Source organism: Hipposideros armiger, unplaced genomic scaffold, assembly GCF_001890085.2.
Source record: "Hipposideros armiger isolate ML-2016 unplaced genomic scaffold, ASM189008v1 scaffold_1, whole genome shotgun sequence".
NCBI lineage: Eukaryota > Metazoa > Chordata > Mammalia > Chiroptera > Hipposideridae > Hipposideros > Hipposideros armiger.
Genome location: NW_017731351.1, coordinates 8,751,110 through 8,777,777, shown reverse-complemented (window position 1 = coordinate 8,777,777; position 26,668 = coordinate 8,751,110). Strand labels below are relative to the sequence as shown.

The window sequence follows — 26,668 nt, the reverse complement described above, 5'->3', positions numbered from 1 at the left end:
ATATATTTGCCCAAAAAATGTAAGCAATCTAAATGTGCAATAGCAGGGTGCAATGGTTAAATAAATTATAGTATGCCCATTTGATGCAATATTCTGCATCCATTTAAAAAATGGTTTTGGAAGATTAATGTGACAGGAGAAAGTTCATGGTATATAAATGAAAAAGGCTAAATTCAAAATGCTGTATTTTTTAGTCATAATTGGTACATTTCTAATTTTTGCTTTATGGCTCTAATTTCACTTAACTATATATCTACATATATACACAGGTATATGTAATTATTGAGACAAATGGGAAGGAATTCCATCATAATATTAACTTATCCTGAGAGGTAGATTTTTAGTGATTTCAATTTTTTTAATGAGAAAAAATGTGTTATTTTAAAAATAATCCCTGATGCATGGAATTGTAAATTACCCTGCTAAATATATACAATATTTTGGAACACTTAAAAATAAAAGTACCAGAGTGGTGAACACCCAGTGCAATACACAGGTGATGTATTACAGAATTGTACACTTGAAGCCTATATAATTTTACTAACTAATGTCACCTGATACATTTCATAAAGATAAAAAAGAACAGTTCTGTTTTTCAGCAGCCTGCCCATTTTGACAGTGGGCATCTGTGTCCTTAGGGCCCCTGGACTGGAGGACACCGGAACTGTGCCTCTGTGGGTGGCTGTATGTCTGCCCTCCTCCAAGTGGGGTACTCGGCACATCACACAGCATTTGCCGGCCCAGAATACACGTGGTTCTGACTTCGGTATTGGAACACTGAATTAGCTTATTACACGTATGATTAGATTTTAGATAGTATCACACCATCGTAGACATGTTGCACAGAGAATAAAGCAAAGCATTTTACACCACTTCTATGATATTTTGTCAATAGTAATAATAGACTATTTCAGTTTAAAATGGAATCATGGTGAATAAAATCACTCTAGTAATGAAGAGTACAGTGGAAAGGATATAATCTAAGAATATCGCTGGGTGACCAAGCTTCTTGAGCAGAGGCGTATTTTGAAAAGATGGAGATGATGGATGGATATATCACATTGTTCTCATAGATACCCCCAAATTCTGGCTCATAAAAACAACATGAAAGACGAGAACTATTACTGCATACCTTAAGTACTTAAAATAGCATCTAGAAGCACCTTTCCCTCATCACCACAGAGGCGGGATATTAGTACCTGCCATGCATTTCAGCCAGCTGCTATGTGCTTAGTGTTTGTTTCTAGAATATCAAAGAAATGTGAAACAGTCAACTCACACGTGCAAAATCAGGACTAATTCATAATTGAATCAGTGCATTTGACTTGATTGAGAGGTTAGTTCCCAGGCACTCTATTTAGCTTTGAAGGCCTAAAAACCAGACAGGTGTGTTTGGTTTTTACCTACCACATACTGTAAGTGCAAATTTTAAAAAGCAATCAAGGGTCACAAAGTGAAGTTTAGTTTGGGGATTCTATTTTCAGAGACAAAAAGAAAAAGAAAACTCCAACCTGCCCCATTTTAAGATTAAAGCAGTGAATACACAAGAAATACTTTTCAAATGGATTTGAATCCATATTTCAACCACTAAAAGGAGCAGGAGAATGGAATGAAGGGAGTAAAATGGACAAAGGAGAAGGATAAGAACTAAGGGAAGGAAGAGCCAGCTGGAATGCTCACCTGGTAGGAAGAGAGAAAGAGGGAGAAGGGGAGGAGATGGAAGAGAAATAAAAGGAAGAGAAAAAACAAAAGAAGTAACCGAGACCTACATTGCTGATAATTACAATATCAACACCTGACATTCTAGGCTACTCCTGTGGAAGCCCCCCAGCACTCTTGCATGCGCAAATGTCACCTCTTTCATCATCCTTGTCACAGTTCTGTGAGCAAGATCATTGCTTCCACTCTAACAAGTGAGGGGGAAGTTCAGCAGGGCTATGAATTGTCTGGCATCAGGAACGATAACAACAACCACATCAGTAGTCGGCACAGGAGCAGTGATAGCAGAGGCATGACTATAACAATCGCTGGGCACATGCTATGCGGCAGTCACCAGGCCAAAAGCATCCAAGAGTCGCCTCATTAACTCCTTGTAACAGCACTTTCAGGAAAGGGTGATCATCCCTACTTTACAGATGATGAGTCTGAGGTTTGCAAAGTTCAATCATGAGCCCAAAGTTGAACAGGGCTGTCCCCCAAGCCTGCCCTGTAGAGACTGCACTGGAAGTCCCCATTCTGGCGTTCAAACTCATCCCTTCCCTACTGACTCTCGTCCCGTAAGGGCAGAAACAGAAAGGTACACCACACAGGTGGGTGCTGCCCACCTGTGACATGGCAAGACTTAAAAATTGAGAAGTATTGAGTTTTAAAGACCAAAGACATCTGAGAAACTATCTGTTTCTCTGTTTCTTGCAATCTCACGTAGAGAAAGCCTCCTTCTTTTGACAGTTGGTGATCTATGTCCTGAGGGTCAAAGAAGAGAGCAGTACTTCATGCACTGGACCCTAGTTTCTCTGATACCTGTAGAATAAACTTTTCATTTGGCTTCCTTTTTCTAGCTGACACTTTTTGCTGATTTATTACAAGCTAACTATCTGCACACGCTTTACGTAATCTCAAAAGCATCTCTCTACTTTCAAAGCGGTAAAGAAACTACTTTCCATCATTGAATTCTCTGATGTATAAAAGAGTAGGTTTATCCTTTGAATGAAAAAGGAAGATATCTGCTAAAGCTTCTCAATGCCATTCTCTACCTGAAACACTTCTAAAATTATGTATTTCAGGCCCTGCTTGATACTCAGAATCTTTTGCGTGCACAAATCACAAATTTTACGTTCAACCTGGGATTTTCAGGGAAATTTTACCACACAGGTAAGAAAAAGGGGATTAACTGTTCTGGTAAAGGCCTCTCTGACCACGGTATCGAAAATTGTATACGTTTCCTGTTCACACCTCCCTACATCCCCTCGACTGCTCCCTTACTTTATTTCCCTCCTATCATTCAGTTCCATTTAGCATATTATTTTTAACCAAGTTTATTCACCATGGTGTTATCTAATGACTGCCTTTTCCTCTTAAGCTATAATTTACATGTATGGAAGTGCATAAGTAGTAAACGTCATGCTCAATGAAATGTCACCAGGTATGCACGATGTGCACCCCACGCAGAGGATGCCCATACAGTCGCTAGCTTCGCTCAGAGAAACCACAACCCTGACTTCTGGCATCATTAATTCGTTTGCCAGGCTTTGAGATGTATGCAAAACAAATCAGATAGTACAGACTTTGCTCAGTCCAGCTTGTTTTGTTCAGCATTACTTTGGTTTCACAGATATTACTGTGGATAGTTGTAATTCTTTTATTTTCATTGCTTTGTAGTAGTCCATTGTTTGAATGTACTAAAATGTCTTTATTTCATTTCTCTGGGTTGTTTTCAGTCTTTGGCTATTTTTGAACAGTCATGTTAAGAACATTTTTGCACCTGTCCTTCAGAGGACATTAAGTATTCTTTTCTGTTGGTTATCAACCAGGAGAATTGCTCATTATATGGCATACTTATGACCAGCTGAAGTAGAAAAAGCCAAATATTGGGTTGTCTGAAAAGTCGTGACGTATTTTTTCTGTTTTTCGTTGCAAAAATGCGTTATGACTTTTCCAACAAACCAGTAGTTTTTCGAAGTGACTGTAGCAGTTTCCATTCCCAGAGTATATGAGGTTTCCTGCCGCCCCACACTCTCACCAGTGTTTGCTGTCAGTTGCCTTTTTGTGTCGGTCTTTATGGTGGGCATGGAGAAGACCACATCGCGGTTGTAATGTGCTTTCTCTGATGTGCAGTGCAATGGAGCTTCCCTCGTTGTCTATTAGGCTTTGGGTATCCTCTTTTGTGAAATAATTGTTTTGTTTTGCTTTGTTTTGTTGCTGTTAGGTTATCTGCTTTTACTGGTGATTTGTAGAAATTCTTTATGTAGTCTTAATGACTCCTTTGTCAATTATATGCATTGCAAATACTTTGTCCTATTGTGTAGGCTGACTTTTCTCCCTCCTAATGGTGTTTCTTAATGAACAAAGTATACTAAATTTTAATGTAGTCAAATTTATCTTTATTTTCCTTTTGGTCAACTTTTTGTATCTTTTTAAAGACATCTTTGCATACCACAAGATCATCAAAATACGTCCCTGCATTCCTAAAGTTGATAAATCTGTGAAACAGCTGGAATTGACTTTTGTGTATATGTGAGGTAGGGTCAAGATACCTTCTTTTTTCCAAAAAGACAGCTAGGTGGCTCCAGGTATTGAAAAGAATCATCCTTGCCCACTGCACGGCAGTGTCATCATTGTCATAAACTAAATAACCATATATGTGTGGACTCTTTCTGGAATCTCCTGCTCATCAAATCTATTCATTGGAGCTATTTGTCTGCATCACACTGTCTTATGTACTGTAACTTTATGATTAATATTAATATCTGCTAGTATAAGTCCTCCAAGTTTGTTCATCTTGTTCAAGATTGCCTTGGCAATTCTTGTCCCTTTGCATTTTCATGTAAATTTTGGAATCTGCTTACCAATAGCTACATAGAAACTGGCTAAAATTTTTATTGAGATTGCATTAAATTTATAAATTTATTTGGGGAGAACTGCCATCTTAAGTATTGAGCCTTCCAATCCTTTAGCATATTTAGGTCTTTAATTATACTTGATAAGACTTTATTTAAATGTATTCCTGGGTGGGTTTTGTTGTTGTTGCAATAGCAAATGGCATCTTGTTTTTATTTTATTTTCCATTTCTTTGTTGATGGTCTATAAAATATATTTGATTTTGTGCATTGATCTTGTGTTACATCCAGCAACCTTGCTACATTGACTTACTAATTCTACAGTTTATCTGTAGATTTTTTGAATTTTCTACTTATACAATAATGTAATTTTTGAATAGTGAAAATATTTCTTCCTTTATGAGCCTAATAGATTTTGTTTCTTTTCCTTGCCTATCACACTAGCTTGGGTCTCCAGTACAATATTAAATAAAAGTGGTAATGGCGACACTTACATCTTATTCCTGATCTAAGGTATAAATCTTTCAATAGATTTGTTCCTGGTCTTTGTTCTTGAGAGAAATTCTTTTAATAGGCTGTTCTATAGATACTCTTTATTAGCTTAAGGAAGCTTCCTTCTATTCCTAGATTGCTGAGAGTTTTATGATGAGTGGGTGTTTAATGCACTTGGTTTTTAAATTACTTATCTGTTGTCTCTCCTCTCTCACTGAAATGAGCATTCCATGAAGGCTTTACACCAGCATGAAGGTTGTAACACCAGCAACTAGAACAGTGCCTATTGAAACAATGAATTAATGAACCAATGATTGAGTGGAAATAAAATCACCTTTATTTTAACTGTTAATATGGAACAAGGTCAGGGAATAAAATTTGACCACTGTTGTGTTGTGAAAGGAGATCACTTTAAATATTAAGAATAAGTATAAAGTTTCTTTCCCAAACATAGTAGAAATGCGAGCAAACACTCCCGGCAACTCCATGTTTTGCCAGGTACCAACCAAATGCTAACGAGTGACTCCAGCCAGCTGCTCTCCTTCCTTTTTGTCTAGGAAAGATTTGTCCTCTTGCCTTGGACACTTCCCATAGCTCAGAGTAAGAATGTCCTGTCTCTAAGTGAGGAAAGGAGATCCCTGGAGGAAGCAAAGGTCAAGGCTCGAAGGGGTTTGTCATCTGCATATGCTGTGAAAGCTTCCACAAAAATGTAGCCAGGGTTGTCTAAAACCAGTCAAATCATTTTTCAGTGGGAACAGATTTAATATTCTGAATCTCTCAAAAATTTGATATTGTAGAGCTTAATTAAATTGTATTGTCTTTCTTTCTAAATGAGTAATTCCTTTTTCTATTAAAAATTCTATTTTATTCAGTCTGGAAGGGAAGGAAGAAAACAGCACTGGGATAAGAGTAAGACTTCATTTCAGGAGAGTGTTTCATCTTGTTTGACTTATTTTAATTTTTGAAGGGTTTGTGCATTTTGTGAGAAATAAAGAGGTGAAGTTAATTAAAATCCTAGCAAGCAACCCCATATGCTAGGTACTTAACTTAGCTAAGCACTTTTCATGTGCATTTTCATTGATCCTGGGAGTTAAAGAACATGTGATCTTGATTTCTAAATAAGAACACAGGAACTTAGGGGGGGACCAAGGCCACAAAGCTAGTTATGTATAAAACAAAAATAGTCTTAACTTTACTTCTGAGCCCAAGTCTCATGCAGTAGAAAAATTGGATATTTATTGTATTGTAAACAATCCTTGATTACAGTAGCTGAATGGCAAAAGATGCCTTCCCCTTATCTACAGGTGGTTTAGGCTCATGTATTACCCCAAATCACTGGGAACCAACAGTATTTATAAATTCTAACTGTACCATAGAATTAATTCACAATGTGAAGAACAATGTTATTGGGTTGTCAGAAAAGTCATGATGCATGTTTGCAACAGATGACACTACTTCATTTTTGGAAGTACTAGAGTCATTCACATCTATGTTATTGCTATGTCATTTGACAGCTGACAGCTCTAGCTTAATCCAAAAAAAAAAATGAGCAAATTGGTTGAGTTTTGGAGATTTTACAGTAAGTTGAAGATGGAAGATCGAACTTTGCATTTTTGCCATATTTTACTGTTTTACTTCCATAAAGGAAAGAACGTGCATCAAGCTTGTGAAAAGCTGTGTAAAGTTTATGGTGACAATGCTCTACAAGAACATTAGTGCCAACAATGGTTCACGAAATTCCGTGCTGTTGATTTTGATCTCAATGACACTCTTCGGTCAGGGAGGCCCACCAAGGTTGATGATCACAAAATAAAGGCATTGATAGAGTGAAACCCACGTTACACTACATGAGAAATTGCAGAAATACTCAACGTCCATCGTTCAAGCATTCACGACCACCTGAAGAAGCTGGGATACGTATGCAAGCTCGATATTTGGGTTCCCCATGAACTCAAATAAGTTCATTTGACAGTGCGTATAAACATCTGCAATATGCTCATTAAATGTGCAGAAAATGATCATTTTTGAAGTGACTGATAACCGGTGATGAGAAGTGGATTGTTGACAACAATGTGGTGCACAAATGGTCTTGGTCCCGACGTGATGATTCGCCTCAAACAACATCGAAAGCAGACATTCATCAGAGGAAGGTTATGCTCTCAGTGTGGTGGGATTTTAAAGGTGTCGTGATTTTCGAGTGCCTACCAAGGAACCAAACAATCAATTCGAATGTGTACTGTCAGCAATTGGATGGTTTGAACGAATCCATCATCCAGAAATGTCCAGAGCTTGTTTATTGTAAAGGAGTTGTGTTCCATCGCAACAACGTGAGACCACACACAAGTTTGATCACCCATCAAAAATTATTGGAGCTTGGATGGGATGTGTTGCCACACCCACCATACTCGCCTGATCTTGTGCCATCAGACTTCCACTTGTTTCGCTCTCTTCAAAACTCCTTGTGTGGTATAACGTTCAATTCAGATGAGGCTGTAAATCAGCACCTTGTTCATTTTTTCACAAATAAAGACAGGTCCTTCTATGAATGAGGGATTATGAAGCTCAGTAAAAGATGGCAAAGGTTATCGAACAAAGCGGGCAATATATCATTGATTGATCTTTGTTCTTTATATAAATAAATGACCTTTGAAAAACATAGACAAAATACATCATGACTTTTCCAATGACCCAATATATTGAATTTGTACATGCTGATCTTATTCCTGAACTCCACATTTGATCAGTGAAAGATAGTTAAGGAACCTGGAGTGGCTTAATCTGGGTTAGAATTCGGGCTCTGAGCTCAGATTCTGCATTCTCAGTGACTTGGGACAAATTCACCTCTCCAAATATCAGCATCCTGGTCTGTAAGATGCAGTTAGTAGTGGCCCTTACCTCATAGGGTTGTAGTGAGAATTATAATACATGAGATGATGCTTGTAAAACACTTAATGCAGTGCTTGACAAAAGGACAAAGTCTCAATTAATTACCATTTTTCATATATCAGAGCAGGAAATATTGAGATAAAATACCAAAGAGACGATTTACATAGAAACCTAAATAATAATTTGCAATAACTTTATGATATTTCAGCATATTGTTATAACAGCATAAGAAATGGCACATTCAAGGTCACTTCTGTCTTCCTCCATGTCTGACGAAGGTGGACAGAGTGGGAAGAGAAAGGGGTGGTGACAGGCTAGGGCAATACAGCCATGGGCAGTTGCGTTGCAACTGCCTTCTATCATAACGTTTAAAGTGATAAGCAATAGACACATTTTCTCAATATAATTCACTCTAATGTAAGACATCCCCAAAGTAGGACGAAAAGAAATCTGACAAGAGTTATTATAAAGGAAAAAGGAAAGGCATACAACTATGCCAGCCATGAATTTACATAAATCTGTCAGAGGGAAGACACGTCTAACTCCCGCATGATTCAGACGTATGAATATTTTCATAGCAGATTTCTCCATGATATTCAGGAAAGGACAACAAATGCCTGAGCCATCTTTCCAAAGAACTCTGAGATCTGTTGCACTGTCCTGATAAATCAACTTTGGGTAAAGGCCAAGTAGAAAAACAGATGCAAAGATGAGAAGAAAGATGCAGGGACAGACAGGAGTTACAGGGCACGGATCTAGGAATGACAAGCAGTAGGAGGGGTGATTTTCCATAAACTAGGAAATCTCAGCTCACTCTCCCCAGGGGAGGTGTGAGTCAGAAATGAGTTGATTTCCGGGAACCCCAGGAGACTTGGGCCTGTTCTCAAGATGGGCAAGGGAAACTGCACCAAGGAGCTAACAGTAACTTACCTGATGTGGTATCCTGAGGACACGTAGGATGTTAATTAAGCAGAAGGAAGTATCTTGGATAAAGAGGTTTATAGAGATGCTTACAGAGATGCTTAATTGAAGGGAAACCAAATGACATCATCCTTATGTCAAAAAACGAACACAAGAAAGCACTTCGGTGTCATCAGTTAGACAAAAAGCATGAACTGAAGTATCACCAGAGCCACTTGAGTCACCACCTAAGAGGTACCTGGCCCCGAGACCCTGCCGGGATGGGGGTCACCGGAGAGTCTCAAGCCCTGACTCCATCGTCCGGCTCCTTTGCATTCCTCCCTAGAAGCCTCCCTTAGCCATAAGATAATCACTCCAGAGCCCCAAGAACGCTTGATGTTGGTGACCCACTAATCAGGCCAATGAGTTAATATAATGGCTTGGTCACTTTTTAAATAAAACGTTCCCTCTGCCGCATAACACTCACCATGCAGTATTACAGTGGAGAAAAATAAAACCTCAAGGAGATATGTAAGAGTGCAGGAGAACAGGAGTAGGAAACATAGGAGGAAAGGAAATGGGCATTAGATTCCCAACATGTGTCAGGACGATGCCGACACCCCTCCCCTAAAGAATAATGTAGGTACCGATGTTCATATTTTTGCCCACATGAGTGCCAACATGAAAGGGGTTATGTGACTTGCCCATAATCACCCAACTCAAATGTGTAGAAACCTACAAATCAATCAAATCAGCCTTCTGACTCCATGGGCTATACTTCTTCACCTGTACCATAGAAACACGAGGGTATGATAAAGAGGAAAACCAGGGAAATAAAGCAGATTGCATTTAAAGACGCCCTTCATAAGGAAAGAAACAAGCTCCTCCGCCTCACAGAGTGCTCAAGCACATGAGAGGGAATGCGAAGGCTGCTTATTGGAGGATTATGTTACGCCACTTGTTCTATGTCACTGCTCCCCTGCGTAAACTCATTCCACACCTTCATCTCCGAACTCTCTTTCACTGCAACGGTAAGTCACAGGGTCAGATTCGCTTCCTGCCAGTGGGCTCTCCTTCCTACTCTGGAAAAATCAAGGGGGAGGTGGCTGGTAACAAGCACTGGCCCTGGGCAGCAGCGCATCCCCCGTTTTTGCCTGTAGGGCCCTTATAATAAAACCAGTCACGTCATAGCTGCTGTTGCCGACATGGGAGGACATTTTCCCCACACAGAGGGGACAGCGTTCGAAGAATCTTCTGTTCTGGGAGCCCACTGGATTCAGTGTTGTGGTTGAAATGTCACTGTGGCTGTGCAATTTTATGGCGATAATTATCACCTTATGACATGCCAGGACAGTGGTGGGCACCATACATTGCTCTCACGTCGTGCTCCAGTGAAGACACTGTGCCTGGGGACATTCAAAACCAGACTCCTACCCCCTCAAGGAAGCTGAGAGCACTGTGGGATTTCCCACTCAACTAACCTGTGTTGGGGAAGTGAGGGGCATAAAACAAGCCCGGATGTGAAAAATCAGAGCAGCGCAGCAGGTCTGACACTCAAGGAAATAGCAGCTTCCTGACAGAAAGTCTGTGTCCAAGAACTCAAGGGGGAGGACGAACCAGCATGAGGGACAGGGGTGCCACCAAGCTGCGGCTGGGGTTCTGCACTGTGACGTCACAGCTCCTCAGCTTCTTTCCATCATGTTCGTCCTTTCTCCTTTTTTTCCTTCGGGTCTGTCTCATTTTCCCAGTAACAATTCCTACATTTCCTTCCGTCTCCTTTTTATGCCTTAGTTCTCACTGTTACTAAGTAGGTTCTCCTCAGACTTAAGGAGTAGCCCGAATAAATTATGGAATTCCTTTTTTTTTTTCAGAGCAACCCCTTTGTTTTAAATAAAAGTTTATTGGGGTGACAATTGCTAATAAAGTTCCATAGGTTTCAGGTGTACAGTTCTGTAATACATCATCTATATATCACATTGTGTGTTCACCAGCCAGAGTCAGTTCTCCTTCCATCACCATATATCTGACCCCCTTTACCCTCATCTACCCCACCACCTCTCCCCTTACCCTCTGAACAACTAAACTGTTGTCTGTGTCTATGAGTTTTTGTTTCTTTGGTTGTCTTGTTCCTTTGTTGCTTTCAATTTTATACCCCACATATCAGTGAAATCAAATGGTTTTCAACTTTTTCTGTCTGACTTATTTTGTTTGGCAGAATCATCTCAAGATCCATCCATGTTGTTGCAAATGGCAGTATTTCACCTTTTCTTATGGCAGAATAGTGTTCCATTGTGTATATGTACCACATCTTCTTTATCCAATCATCTATCGAAGGACACTTTGGTTGTGTTGTGACTGTTGTGTCACATGGCATGTGACATGTTCTGCTGGGGCTCCACCACACACTTCCAGACTCATGTCCCTTGGCTATATTTCATTGTCACCCCCCACTCTTTCCAAATGACACATTAAACAAAGATGCTAAAAATCAAGAGTTCTAATGTCTTTGGAAATGGTTCTGTATTTCCATCATGCAGTGATTTTAATTCATGTCTCATGTTTAAAAATGTTTAAAAGACTTTTGTCACGGGTTTTTCTTTGGTACATTCATGTGGAAAGTCTCACAGGTACCTAAGATCCTATAAACGGGTTTTCTGAATACATGCATGTGTGTAAGAGTCCATGAGTGGCTAGGCAGAGAGAGGATAGGTAGGTGATAGGCAGACAGACAGAGAGTCAGCATGACTGGAATTGATTGAATGGTCTCCCCCCAGGCACGGAGGACGAGGACGCGGGCGACGACCTCCTGCTGCGCTCGGCGGCCGAGTTCTGGTGGTTCCCGCACATGTGGAGCCACATGCAGCCCCACCTCTTCCACAACGAGTCAGCCCTGATGGAGCAGATGGCTCTCAACAAAAAGTTTGCCCTAGTAAGTGACTCAGTTTGCATGTCATATTGAACTAGTGCCCACTGACACAGAAAACACGCTTTTCACACTGAGAGCCCCTCGGGGGCACCTGGCTCTTTGTAAGCGGGCGTTTCTGTGTGATGGTTAGAATAGCCACCATTGCAGCCCCCTGACTGTGACATCTGAGTTTGTACTGGGTGCCCATCCCATGCTTGACGCTGAGAGGTCAGATTTCAGAGGATCCACACAAGACACTCATGAGACCGAGTTCCACGACATTATGGTCAGAGCTCAGAAAATGTGGCCCCTGTCCCCAAGGAGCTTCCTGCTTCCGACACATGAACAATTCCCCAGCAAACCTAATGCCAAACTGTACAGACAGAAAGCCCACAGTTCAGAGAAGTAAATGCCATTGGGAGCGGCCAGGAAAATGTCCCGTGGAAATAGAATTTTAGGGACTCTGAAATGAGAGTAAGGTTTAGGTGTCAGGAGGAACTGGAATGAGACGAGGCCGAGGCACAGGAGCAGGCAGGGGCCACAGTGTAGGTGTAAGATAATGAGGAGTCCTCCAGGGGCAACGGGAATGGAAGAAAACCATCTCTAAGGCACTGCAAACATGTTACAGGGACGGGACATTAGCTTGATGGGAGCAAAATACAAGGCTTTCTGCTGAAGAGTTTCTGATTCGGACACAGAAATTTACAGTAAAGGTTCTGATAAGGTTCTGGGAAAATGCGCTGTGACTCGCGGAGATGGCATATCATGAGTGACAAGCTGATGGGGTGTGTGCTGGGGGGAGGGGGCATGTCGTCTGTGTTCCTATGGGTGATTCTAATGGGCACATGCGTGGATGGAGTGCAGGCTGGCATTCTCCCTCCTCAGCAGGGAGCACCTCGGGTGAGAGCTGTGTCCTGTGCATCAGCGTCTCAGTCCCCAGGCCACAGAGGAGCTCAGTAAGGCTTACAGTGTAGATTATCAGGGCAGCAGAAGTCACCACTTAAGAGGCAATTTACATGGAATATGCTTTTATTCCAGCATTCTTTTCTTATTCGTGATCCCCAAAACTGATCTTACAATGTTTATAGATTATTCATATTGTTCCTAAATCCAAAACCATCAAATCCTATTTCTAGGCAAATCCTTCTAACTGTAGACTTAGCCCAGTGTGCAAAATGAATTAAAATACATGACACTAGTTAACGTTGATATGATTTTGAAAACCTCTAAAATATATAAAACAGATGATGTTTTATAGAGATTTGAAGTTCTGACCCCATAGCTAGAAATGCCTGACTTGAAGTAGAGCTGGGTCGGTTTTGAGGTTTCCCTACACATATATTCCTTTCCAACACTACAGTTCCTACGCCTGGGGGTGTACTCTTCCCTAACACGCCCACCCTTACCACAGTTTCACTCTGATGACATGGAGGCATCGTGGTTGTAAGTCTGTGGGAAGGAGAGTGAGGCTCCACCTCCCTCGGCTGACCAGGCACCTGCCTAGGTAGCTCTGGGCATCAGCTCACCAGGATTCAAGAAAGGACTGGTGCCCACTTGTCATGGAATGGAGTCTGCATAACCTGTTAAAGCCAAGGTGTTTGGGGAGCTGACCCACACGATACCTCACTCAAACTCATACCAGAAAAGGTTAGACTTTATAAAATGTTCTGCCTTTCTTCTTGAGGCTACAGAAGAACAAATACTTTATGGGCAGCATCAGAGCCCTTATTTGTCTTTGAACTTCCGTCTCCTTGCCCAGATAGATACACAATTTCAGGAGTACCTTTGTCTGCACTGATATTTGGTCAAGGAAGCGGGAACAGTGCCCTCCATGCTGATATGGTGAAAATGTTTTGACAGTATTTGCAAACTCCTGTGAGACAAATAGCCACCATTTCTCCCCGAGAATGTAAACAGGAATAATAAACAGCACGGAAAAGTGGGTAAACATCACCATGGTGTGTAACAGCCATAAAGCCACGAGAGCCGCAGAAGTCCCCTCAATGCAGTGTCACCTTCAGAAGTCTATGCTGATATTAGCCACGTGAATCTGCAAGAGAGGATGTGGGGAGAAAAGCTCTGTGTAGCTTCTTCTCAATCTGCGCAGGAACAGAGAAGGGGATTTATGAAAGAAGGAAATACGCAGAGTAAAGCAGGTACCAGTAACAGACAGACTGAGAAGTCAGGAGGGAGGTTTTGTGTTTATTTATGGCTGCTTGGGTGACCTTCAAAAAAATAGCTCATCAAGGCAGATAGAGGAAAGACACAGCCCTGACTGTTACACGCCCCTGAAAACAGAACATTATGTAGAATAGCAGTATTCCCTCATGGCTTCCATGAATGAATCAATAGATGGCCAATATCATGTTTATACTTAAAGCAAGTGTAAGTACTCAAAAGTACACATAGTAAGAACAGGCATGCTCAGGAGATTTTTTTACCTATTTTTCAAGAATTCTCAACTAAAACATATCATGACTTGAAAGTATCATCACAATTGAAATTTGGTCCTTCTTAACCTCCTAACTCAAATGTCACACAGAGGACATTTCTTAGAAGTGTCATCCTTAACTACAGGGTGACAACCCAGATTATGGTCCTTGTGGCAGTGGAGAAAGGTCATCAAGGATCTCAGAACTCAGACCGAATGTATTGGGTTGTCGGGAAAGTCCTGACACATTTTTGCAACGAAAAACATAGAAAAAATACGTCATGACTTTTCCGACAACCCAGTATCTTTAATGCCTAGGCAGTGAGGGGACTGGCTGACTTTTGTGTCAGGAGAGGACAGGCTGGGAAAAGCCTAAACCCAGGGCAGTCCCTCCCCAGCCACAACAATGAAAGAGAACACAGCATTTGGGAGCAATGGGCAGCACACAGCAGTCAGCACATAGCAGCTCTTGTTTGTATTGTCATTATATTCAGTATCATAAAATCGCCACCTTTACTTTTTGCCTAGGCTCCTGAGGTGTTTAGAGTGGCAGGTAAGAGGACAAAAGTCCTCAATTTTAACAGCTTGCTTTGTATTGGGACGACATTTAGTTAACGTGAATTCCACACATTTTCTAAGTATGTGTTCATTCTTTTACTTCCCATTAAGGCATCAGGGTTACAAAGCTGCTTTGCTGCCAAATTTAAAAATGTGATGAGAAAAGAGCCAGGGTTTAGTTTTGTATATATATTCCGTATTATTTCCTTTAATTCTCCCAACAACCCTGAGTTTAGGTATAGTTATTCTCACACTTTAGAGAGGAAACTTGGAAATCAGAGAAACACAGCAACATGCTCATGACTATAAAGCTCCCTAAGGGTGGAATGAAGGGCAGAAACACGTCTCCTCACACCGCGCACAGCGTGGCCCCGGCCTTCTTCAGTGGGCCCAGCCCCGTCCACCGGTGTGGGTACAGACTTCTCTTCTACCTGGTAACCGGGTAAACCTGCTAACACGAGGGAATTGAGAGCCAGAGGTGAACTCGGACCGCAGCTGTCCCCTGAGGTTCCCGAAGGTTCCCAAGATGGGCAGAGCTTCTAAAATGCTGGGAAAGGAGACGAACCAGAATCGGAGGAACTCTCCATGTGACTGGATAACACTCGTCACGTATAGACACAGACGCTACTGTAATTCAACAGAAACTATGCTGGAGGGAATTCCGCCCCAACTACCAACTCACTGCATGATACATGTGAGTGACTTTTGCACAGTTATTCTGTGCTCACGGTGCGTTTCTCAACTGGGTCACAGCCCGCTCTTCTCCACCAGCGTGCAGGCTCAGAATTAGCAAACGACCCTGAGTGTTTCCCAGCGAACGAGCTGAAAGAGCATAAGGAAGCAGGGGGCCACGTGTCAGCAGGGGCGTTTGAACAGGCCCAGCGGCCACGGAGAGGACTCCGTGTTGGACGTGTGACTGAGTCCGAGGGTGTTTCCAGCTAGGAGAACCTGAGACGAGGATGTAAAACTCCAGCACCGTTTACAGCCAAACACTGGCTATTTTCACCAAGTTTAGCACACACATCCGATCCGCTATCCTTTTGCACAATGTGGGCTCTTCTGTTTCACAGGGGAGTTTGACGTCCATTTCCATTTAGCTTTGAAAGCTCCATCTAATTGCTTATCATGGACGGACAAGCAAATCCTTTAAGCAAACTTGCACTTGGTTATTACAGCCACCAGAAGTGCAGCTTTAGCGGTAGATTAGAAAATATTTTTAGTTACCTAATAGGGGCTAATTCAGGCATTAAAGTGAAACTTCAACAGGGGGTTTTTGGAACGGTACCATTTTGGAGGCAACAATCAACTGTAACATTAATTTTTACTTACAACAAGTTGAAATATCTATTGTACAGTTTTAAACATTGGACAAATTTCTATTTAAAAAGTAAAGTAACATTGCATTTAAACCTCAAAAAAAAAAAGTCATCAGCCTATATACTTTCAATTGAAAAACTAAATTTTGGCCAATTAAGGTGGTTTAGTTTTTAATGAGAAAATAATCAGTAGAGATTTTTATCACAGAACTCAGTGCCATTATCAGTCCTACCTAACCCTGTTATAGATAATACTATGAAAACCAGTAGCCGGGAAGCATGCACCTGATCTGCAAACCTGAAATCTTGCCGAGGATGTACTTTCTGATTGCATTGTGATTATTCTTTCAAGTAGCGTCCTCCTACCCTCCCTCCACCCCACTTTTTTCCAAGTTCAGCAGAACCTGCTAATTTACATTAGCTGAATTGTCTATTGCCAATTATACAACTTTTTCGTTTAGTGAGCACATTCACTTTTCTAATATGAAAATAAAGATTATAGTATCAAAATGTAATTTCAGATATATTGAAAGACTTGCGGGGTTAAGGATCTATGATAATCTTTTCATTGGTTCACTTGCCACCTAGAGAATAAATGAATTCTATCATTTCTACTTCAGTGAAGCATGTTATAAAAGGGCACGTTAGATTTTCATTTTCTCGATACTGAAAACAAAGTGTAATTTGAGTTGTGCTAACAGAGACAGAGTTCAAATCAGGAAGCAGCAAGTCCAGTTTGAGCGGGTAAGCCACTTCGGGAGGGGTCCGAGCAGCACAGTGGAAGCAAGACATGAGCCATTACAGCAGGACGACTGATATGGTGAAGTCTAATCGACTGCATAAAAGAAGAGCTGAAGGAACTTGGAGAGGGCGACATAGAAGACTGAGGGATACAGAATCTGGGCTAATATTCCACTTATAAGTACTGGTGTTGCCATGCCAGTTATCACAATGCTGAGATGTGTCGACACCACTACGCTCACCCCCGTGCCACCCAGCCCCTCCCCGGGAAATCCCAAACCTCTAGGTACTCAGCTGCCAAGGGGCCTGGCCCAGTCTCCAGCATCCAGGCCCAGCTCTGACTGATCAGTGGCATGGTGTGCTGGCTGGTCAATATTTTGAGTGTCACCCCTGAAAGTAATCAGTCCATCTCACGATTTAGAAGGGATTTGAATCAGTGTGTTCAGAAAGTAAGGCACAAAAGAGGGAGGACAGTCCAGTGCTTTCAAGCAGAGTTCTTCTGACCCGGACAAGTGTGTACATGGAACGGTGATCGACACCTCAGCGCCTGTTAGATGGAAATATAAACACCAGCATGGTTTGTGTAATTGCAAATTAGCATACCATTAATACTGGGATTGGCTGCTATTACAAAAACCTCAAAGAGGTATATTTTTAAACAAACATACTTCCTAAAAGTTATACTTTTAAACAAACTGAGAATATTAAAATCTGACTTTTTTACCCCATTTTGCTTTTAAATAGCTACATATATGATTTCTGTAAATTCTTATGTTACCATGAGTATTAACTGTCCCAGTGGCTATTATAAAAACCAGAGGGTATGCACAGCTAATAGAAAGAACAACATCAGCTTTTCTATTCTCTCAGGAACAGTAAACTTCAATTAAAATTAGTACTATGCAGACTTAAAGAGTCATAGTCTATCATCAACCTTGTATATTTTAGGAAGATAAATGAGTTCCCCAGTATTTTGGGAATTTGAGCCTGTCCCTGAATTGTTTAAAGCTTTATAAGGACTCCAAACGTCCAAATAAAACTCATCACTTCAAACTCTGAAACTAAAACATAAAAAATAAAGCTTCAGAATTTTTTTTTTTACATTCCTACAAACTCCTTCATGTATTTATAGTTGAAGAAACTGAAGCAATTAAAAATAAAATCAACCTGGCCTGTGTGAGGTACAAGTGTTTACATCATTCTTTTGAGTATTCTTACAAAAGTGCACCCTTTAGTGGTGTGTTTACTCAGGAGACATGCAACAAAGACATGAGGACACTTCAGGTATTCTGAAGGGAACTCTGGGAGAGGAAAACAGCATGGTTTTTAAATGGGAATTTACCTCAAATAAATTACATAACTATCAGGGAAGACCAGAAAAATAATGTCACTCTCCTCGCATCATCTTCCTTAGAGGTTACGAGTGAACGTGAAGGTTCAAGCTTCACAACCACACCTTCTGTAACATTTCTCAGTATTGGTACTGAATTACTAGCTTGACTCTTGTCTCTGGAATTTCTTAATGCATTTGGGTTACTATATAAATTCCACTTAAGTTCCTCAAATAATTCAGCTGTTAACTTGGGGTGGTGCTTGGAGGGGGTATGTTCAGGAAGGGTTTTTGCTAATGTCGCTGTCACAGCCTTATCGGTTTATTGTTCACCAAGGATATTCTTACCTCCTACTTTATACATATCATCAATTACTTTTTCCAGAAGAAATGGATACTGTTGAGTGAAACTTTTTTTTAGATAAGATTGATGATAGTATATTTTCTTTTAGAACAGTCTGCTCTTAAATAAGAATTTTCAGTTTTTTGAGACAGGGCGAGTGATAGTGGAAGGATTTTTAAGTTTCCTTGTTTAATTTGTTGGTTCAATAAGAAAGAGAACGATGTTAATAAAATGAAAGGAAATTAAACGGCACTTTACCAATAATGTTGCTTGTGTTTTATCTTTCATTCTCTACAACTTGGTTAGGTAATTGGTATTATTACACTACTTGGCAAATAAGGGGATTTGGTCTTGTTGAACTTGTATAACCTGCCCAATGTCTGACAACCAATGAAGAGCAGCACCGAGCCCAGGACTTGTAAATCCACAATTCTCTGTGATAGTATGCTGTTCCCTGCCCCAAGAGTCCCTGGTAGACACTGATCATTGTATTGTCATGGTGTGACTATCTTTGAACGAGAAAAACAAGATTCTTTTCTCACTATATACTTAATGACACACCATATACTCATCTCAATCAGAGTCACTTCAGAGTGATATATCACACTTCTGTTTTATGAGCTGCTATAATGCTATTCTATTCCATAAGATCTCATTAACACCTTTACCCAAAAACTTTTGTTATTTCTGATATTAGAGTCTTTTTTTAAAAAAAGTCTAAGCTGTGAGACAAAGACTACCACCTTCCTGCATTTTCTGGACATGTAGGAACATCACTAACCAGGGAGGCTCCCCTTAGGCATGGCGTCAGAGTTTTTGGGGTTTCATTTCATAAGCATGGCTGCTGGCTCACTGGCCCCACCACTGAACTCTATCCCCAGCTCTGCTCGCCTCCCTGGAGGACAGCCTGATATTGCCTGGTTCGAAGCCCCCACTCTCTAATCACCTGGTTGGTCTTTCTGACATGGGCCAGCCCCATCCCGAGTCATCTCGCTAGCACAAACTCGGGTGTGGGATCAGGGCCCACCATGAAGACCAAAGACATTCTCATCACTTGGGAAATTGCAAGGACTAAGGGCTCACCTCCCAGGAACCAGGGGTGGTGAAGACCGGCTGTTATCATACAACAGCTGCCAACAGAGATGACTTGAAACTCTTAAACCAGATCTATCAAAAACAACATAATCATCACAGATTAGTTTTCACAGAATAGCAGGCAAATTTATATGATGAATTAAAGATCACCAAAACTTTGATTCCGGACCCACTAAATGTCCAGATTACTTGGCTCCTTCAGCACCTTCTACTTTCCCTATAATAACAGGATTTGACTCATAAGAGAATCGCTGTATAAAAGATAACTGAGGCAGGGATCGTTGTCTATCACGGGTCCACATGCTGCGGGACCCACGGAAATGTGACAAACTTTGTAGAGACTGGACAACATGCAAACAAAATGCCCTTAGCAGGTCTGGTGGTCTCAGAATGTGTTCCAGCCTCTAATAAATGTCGGTTCTATTTGTGCGGAGCGCTGAGTGTGGTTTGGAGCAAATGTTTGTCATTGAACTTGGGGAAACTGTGAGACAGACCAGTGGCTGTGCCGGGAGGACCTGAAAGCAGGCTCTTGCACGTCACTCATGAACGTCACTTGCCCTGTCGTCCCACCACCTCTGCCATGAAAATGCATCCACATGAGCACTGGCGGGCGGCTGCCAATCTTCACGAGGTCTACACGTCTCAATATCTATCACTTTAATTTTACCAAACAGTTAAGTAACAATGGATTTAAACAAGCGTATTTACAGTACACTTGAAAATCCTGGGGGAGCGAGGACCCAAATCAGCCTCCCTCCTTCTAACTGACACTTGCTTGGTCGCAGGAGCGCGGAATCCCCACGGACATGGGCTACGCTGTGGCCCCGCACCACTCGGGCGTGTACCCGGTCCACGGCCAGCTGTACGAGGCCTGGAAGAAGGTCTGGGGCATCCAGGTCACCAGCACCGAGGAGTACCCGCACCTGAAACCTGCGCGGCACCGGAGGGGCTTCATCCACAGAAACATCATGGTGAGCTCACACCCGGGCGCGGGGCACGGCCAGGCCTGCACATGCGCAGTCCTCGTTAGAAGGAAGGACCAAGGCCAAGAGCAAGTGTGCAGCCAAACTGGAGGGGAGGCTGCATGCTGCAGAGAGCACACTGGGCGGATCTAAGCAAATGATGCTTTAATGACAGTTGCTTCTTGTCAATTCGATTATAGCTCAAAACTGTTTTTAACTGACACTGATATTTTATAAAAATTACTAACCAATTGCATAATCTCTTAATTCTTACTTTTGGAGCTGGCAGGCTACAGACTCAGAAGTGAGGCGGGTACCACAGCCTGCTGCCATCCTGTCAGACAAGAGAAGATGCTATGATTTGTGTCTCGAATTTCGCTCTAATTGAAAATGCCATTTTCTAAGAATCACATTAAGCTAATAATTGACTTCATTTTCTATTGTACGTGTAGAAGCTGGCAGATAGGGTTATCCTACTAGAATTACAATATAGAGCAGAGAACTCCAATATTTTTAAAGTTTCATTTCTCTCCTTTTCATTTTATTTCTTAAGATGCTGAAACATATTAGGCTTTATAATAGAAGTACTGACTTGGAGATTTAAAATAGATAAGTGGCTAAAATAATTCAAAGTCTATCTGAGTTTTAAAGTATTTCTTCCGCTTTCTTCGGTATTCCTGCTATAATGATGTCACCCTCACTTTCCCAGGTTGTGACGGATTTTCTGGGCCTTAGTTAAAAACTGAATAATGACACCAGCTTGTGCACCATCTTCCATGAGAATAAAAGCTAAGTTTCAACAAATTAATTGGTTGAAGGGACTTTTTCCTCACTTGCTCATTCTTGCTCAGGTTCTCCCAAGACAAACCTGTGGGCTTTTCACTCACACAATTTTCTACAAAGAGTACCCCGGAGGCCCAAAGGAGCTGGACAAGAGCATCCAGGGAGGAGAACTTTTCTTCACTGTGGTCCTCAACCCGGTGAGTGCCTTGAGTTATTCTCCAAGGAAACAATGGCAAGCAAAAGGGCAGAGGAAAACTGACCTGACAAAGAGGCCAGGGTTGGGTAGTTACTAGCCCTGTCAGTATGAAGTTCCAGGTCTAAACCAGTGATAAAAATGAAATGGAACCACAGGTGGCGATGGGGCAAACTAGTTATCCAAGTAGTAATGGCAGGAAGAGCTACCAAGTGTCCAGCATGGGGAAGTGACCACAATTCAGAGGTTCCTGCTTTTCTGGAGAATAAGATTTTCACCTATAAAACTCCATTCCCACTAGGGACTGTTTTTTTTTGTTGTTGTTGTTTTTTCATTTAGGAGCCCAATACCCTCATTACGCTTTTTTTCTTTTTAAAGTAACGGTATAAGCGAAATGGGAGAGAAGTTAGATAAGCAAATGCGGTCCTTTTGGCATGTTCATCTAGGTATTTTCTTTCTGGGTCTCAGGCTGGGGTAGAACAGTCTGCACAAAGGACCGTGGTTCCTCCTTCCCATCTGAGTGCTGAGTGCCACCTCCATAAGGAACCTTTGCACACACTTCTGCTCGACGCAATTATTATAAAGCTGTGTACAGGAAGATGAACTAAGTGAAGTAGAGCATATTAATGAGGGAAACAAGGGGTTTTATTTCCCATCTGAGAATCACTAACATAAAAAATAAAGCTACGGCTATTTTTCAGGAGATATATGGATTTGCCCCTGGTATTAGCAATATTCAAGATAGAAAAAAAAAAGTAATTTTCCAAATGTGAAAAAAATTCTATTGGCATAAAAGTTGGATAAGATAGGAATAAGGGGAATACAATTTGAAAGGCCTTCCCTTGACCTAATGTTACAGGTCTTGCAAATAAAATTGCAGGCATTTGTCATAATCTCCTTGTATTTACTAACTGTATCTACTTCTCAGCTCCTGGTAAATCAGACAGAAGTATGGGTAACTCATCTCTGTGCAAAATTAGCATGTGTATCCAAAAATCCAGATAGTTTGGGGTCGTGTGGCATTTGGCCTCTGAAAGCTTACCAACCTTCACAGCATAAAAATATCAATAAATAATTCTGATTTGTACATCAGAAATCATTTGATTCTTCTAACTTATATATTCTTTACAAATGAAAGTATCTTTGGAATCATCTCATATGTCTTTCTCCTCTTTTTTCTTAATTCGGCCCATAATAGGCAGGCATAAGAGTTAAACCAATGCCTCACTAGGAACTGAAGATCCAGCGCTAACATGCTATTCTTAATACACTAACAGTTTCACCAACAATGTGAAGGCCTTTTAGTCTAGAATCTATGAAACACTGATGTTTTACATTTCCTGTCATTATAGCAGTAGGACTATGAACACACAATCACCTTCTTGATTCCTTCAACCAGCAGTTGCCTAAACTAAATCACAGCAAAGAGAACCAGGTTCCTTAAACAGCATGACCCTCTCTCCTGAATGTTCTACTGTCACCAAAGTATTTCTCATTGTTAAAGAAAAAAGTGTCAACCTCTTAAGTTTAGTACAAATGAAGAGTTGCAGAGACAAGTGTCAGCGCTATGCAGGAGAGAAGCCGTGGCCTTCTCCAGTGAGTGTTACAATGCGTCCCGGGCCTGCCCAGCTCTGGTGGACAGAGAGAGTTTGATTAATAACCTGGAGGTTTTGGGGGTGACCGGAAGGTAGGGCCATCAGGCGCTCTGAGCCTGGGACCCTTAAGAATGCAATTCTTCTAATCCTTCTTCTGATCCTAAACCCCACAAGCAGCTTCCTGATTATAGTCTGCTTTCCTATCGAGAGCCTACTGTAGAAAAGAATTGTTGATTGACTGTAAGAACTTGTACTTGCTGGGACGGTGATCTGCAGTGCCGTTTTACAAATCTTCTTTCAACTGGTGACTGTTATATTTCCCATGTAACCTGCCTACCAGGAGAGGACCCTCTCACTGCACAGGTTCTAATATTGCACGTCCTCTGTAATTTACAATTCCCCATTTTAAACTGCTAGATGATATTCTGTCTTTACATCTCAGTTTGATGGTCTTGGCTGATTAGACTCTGCCCTTGAGAAACAGATGTTCCCTGTCAGCGTGCTGAATTGGCTTTTGGAGCCTGTCAGGCTGAGTAACAGACCCTGGAGTGTCTGTTGATTGATTCAGGCAGCTAATGAGAGTTACCTTATGCATATACCAGGAGAGAGAGCCACTGGAATGATCCCACAGTCACTATTAGCTGCAGGCACACAGCACAAGATTTCTGTGCAAACAGGTAATACAACCAGAGAGAAATATTCTTAATCAATTCACAGGGCAGTAAGTACCCTCATATATGCTTCACCAAACAGTGAGAAAGAGTTTATGTGCTTTATGCACCTATATAAAATGGCATGTAGAGTGGTGCTAAGAACTGAAACTCACGAAGGTGACAAAAAAGACTCATGGGTGATGACTGCATCTGCCCTCAATAAACAGAAACCTGTAAATTGATGATATGTATGCTTATACAAAAGGAACTGGCAAGAGTGTGCTGTCCATTTTAACGTGAGTTTCCATCTGTCTTAGGAAGACGTGAGAATACTTAATTAGCATGACGGATGCATAGTGCTGGATGAGACATGATCGTTCCTCTTGTGGAGACCATGTTATCTCCTAAGCTCTGAGGCAAGATGCTGACTTCCCGCACCAGTGTTCTGGTTTCTAATTCCAGAACGCCCGGAGTCTCAGCTTAGCCATGTTCAGTAAGCAGGCTGCAGGCACTGGGTCATTACCAGCTGGCATCTGTGGAGGGCGCTGCCTCAGTCCAGCATGCTTGATAACAAAGTCAGTCCTCGCTTTACTTACTAATCCAAAAGACTCGGGAATCGCATGGGAGCCCCGCTCTCACCACCTGTGCTTGGATTCAGGCGGAGCGAATCTCCGACAGCACAGCAAAATCACGCTCCCCTCATCAAAGTGTTAAACGCCCCACACACACAGTAGATAATCCCTTCACGCCTGTGGTTCACGTCGCTACGCTTCTTCACTTCATGCAGCGTCCGCCCACATGGTCTCCACACCCTCCCACCCAATTCCCGGAAAGCTAAGTCTAGATTTTATTTCTCTCGTTAAAGAAAACTCATAAACATGATGTGAATAGAATGAGCTTCTTAGGCTGGGAGTACCACATGAGTGGATTTACAAGGAAAGTAAAACAAAATTCACACAAGAAGGCAGACTGTATAGAAAACAACGCACACTGAATTCATTTGTAAATTATAATTTATGTGTGTGTGCTTATCTATGGAATTCTTCTAAAAGCAAATAACTTTTTCCTAATGGGAAATGCTATGTTTTTTGTTTCTTATTTGCTAATGCTGGAAAACACCATAACAGAAAATCCTTTACTGAAAAATAAATAAATGATAATAACACCACCACCACCTTTGGAAAGTAGAAAAAGGATTCTTGAATGAGGCTATTAATGAGTAGCACCAGGGACACCTGATGAAAACAATGCAGGTGAATGTATCAGAATCTCCAGGGGACAGTTTTGGGGACCTGCACACTTATCAAGAGCTTTAGGTGATTCTTAGGGTCAGTCATATTTGGGAAATACTATAGAGCATAAAAAAGTGCAGAAATAATTTTGGTAATCAAAGATTACCGAAAACTGCTAAAGAAATTGTGGACCTATGATCAAGTTGTTGGAATGGAAAATGAGTCCAAATCTGCAGTAAGTTTTAAAAACAATGGGGGTATATGTCTTTCTTAGTGAGCAGAGGACTCTAGCTTGGAGTCTCAAATAGAGGCAACTCCTGTTTATCCTTTCAGACTGCGCTGAGAGGCGCGTCCTCAGCAAGCCTTCTCTGCCCCAATGTGGAGGCACTCCTGCTCCCACAGCATCCCCTGCAGACTCCCGTCAGGGACTAATCACCTTCCTTGTGTTGTGGGTTTGCTAGTAGCTATTAACTTGCTGTTTGCTTCTTGGGGTGAAGAATGTGTTTTTCATCTCCGAAACCATCCCAGTGTGTAAACATGATGGCTTGTACCTTGTTTTTATTTAACATAGATGAACTGACTTTTCTAATGTCTGGTACAAAAAGCAATGGATCTGAAAGGGAAGAAAAGGAATTCTGGGTCCAGGTAAGATAGTTCTCAAATCAAAAGCATAAGTAAAACCTGTTTCATGAGTTGGACGCGGCCAAACTGCATATTGTTCCATACAGCTCTGCACGTGCTGTGTTGGTGGACTTCCTCTGGTTATAAGCGCTAGAGACTCATTCAAGTTGCCTCAAGTAATGGGGTAGGTGTGGGACCCCAGAAAGCTGGGCCACCAGGCACAGGACCTGCAGGGCTTTCTGATTCATGGCAGCTGTAGGGCCCATGAAAATGAGCACTCCTCACCTTGGCCTTGCTTTAGTGCTCTTATATGAACATGAGAGATGCCTTTACGTGTCTGAGCGGCTCTTTTTTCTACTACTGACTATACTCGTTCCTTCTGTGCCTCCGAAGTGCTGCTTGCTGATGGTTTCTGTACCCTCAGTAGTTAATCTTACACACGGCCCAATGTGACTGCATTAAACATTTTCCATGTAAGAGTTAGCCTCAGCTCTCACTGGCTGACGGCCTCGTCCTCTTGTGGTCATCCCCTGGCACGAGAAGCGGTTTGGCCCAGCTCACGGGTCTGAGTCAGCCAGTATCAGTCTGGCCAACTGCAGACTGCTGCCCTCGGTTCATGCCCCCCCACCCCGACCGCCCCCAGCCCACCTGTTCTCAGCTGTGGCTGACTGGTCAGTGGCCGCCAAGGGCTCTCCTTGCAGAAAGGCTTGGAAGGGCAGGCACTGTGGCTGCCATCTAGCGTGCATCTGGGGCCTATGGGAAGTCAGCACGTGTCCAGCCAATCCCAGAGGTTGGGGAGTAAGCTGCACCTCTTTGAAGAGCGCCAAAAGGCTAATTTTCAACCTTGTGAAGTATTAAGTAGCTCTCTGAGGCAGGACCGATTAGCTTTATCATTTTATTATGTATCTGGTTTCTATAATGCAAGTTCCAGGAGGAACTTCTGTTTGTTTACTCTGTTATCGGCAGATTAGGAAGAGTTCCTGGCATGTAGTAGGGGGTGAAGAAATAGTTTGTAAGTGAATGAATGAACTTAAATGTCAAAAAGGGGGGTAGAGGGTACTGGCAAAGCAAATTAT

At 41.8% G+C, this 26,668-nt stretch overlaps 1 protein-coding gene across 3 annotated transcripts in view; it reads left to right on the top strand.

Annotated features, from left to right (window-relative positions):
- LOC109373498 (bifunctional heparan sulfate N-deacetylase/N-sulfotransferase 3) overlaps positions 1–26,668 on the top strand; it is a 107,206-nt gene that overhangs the window by 39,696 nt on the left and 40,842 nt on the right. For all 3 annotated transcript variants that reach the window (XM_019627549.1, XM_019627372.1, XM_019627462.1), the window contains exons 3-6: positions 2,784–2,871; positions 11,609–11,763; positions 20,339–20,524; positions 21,367–21,495. In XM_019627549.1, the coding sequence (XP_019483094.1) occupies positions 2,784–2,871; positions 11,609–11,763; positions 20,339–20,524; positions 21,367–21,495 (558 nt within the window). The remainder of the gene's footprint in view (positions 1–2,783; positions 2,872–11,608; positions 11,764–20,338; positions 20,525–21,366; positions 21,496–26,668) is intronic.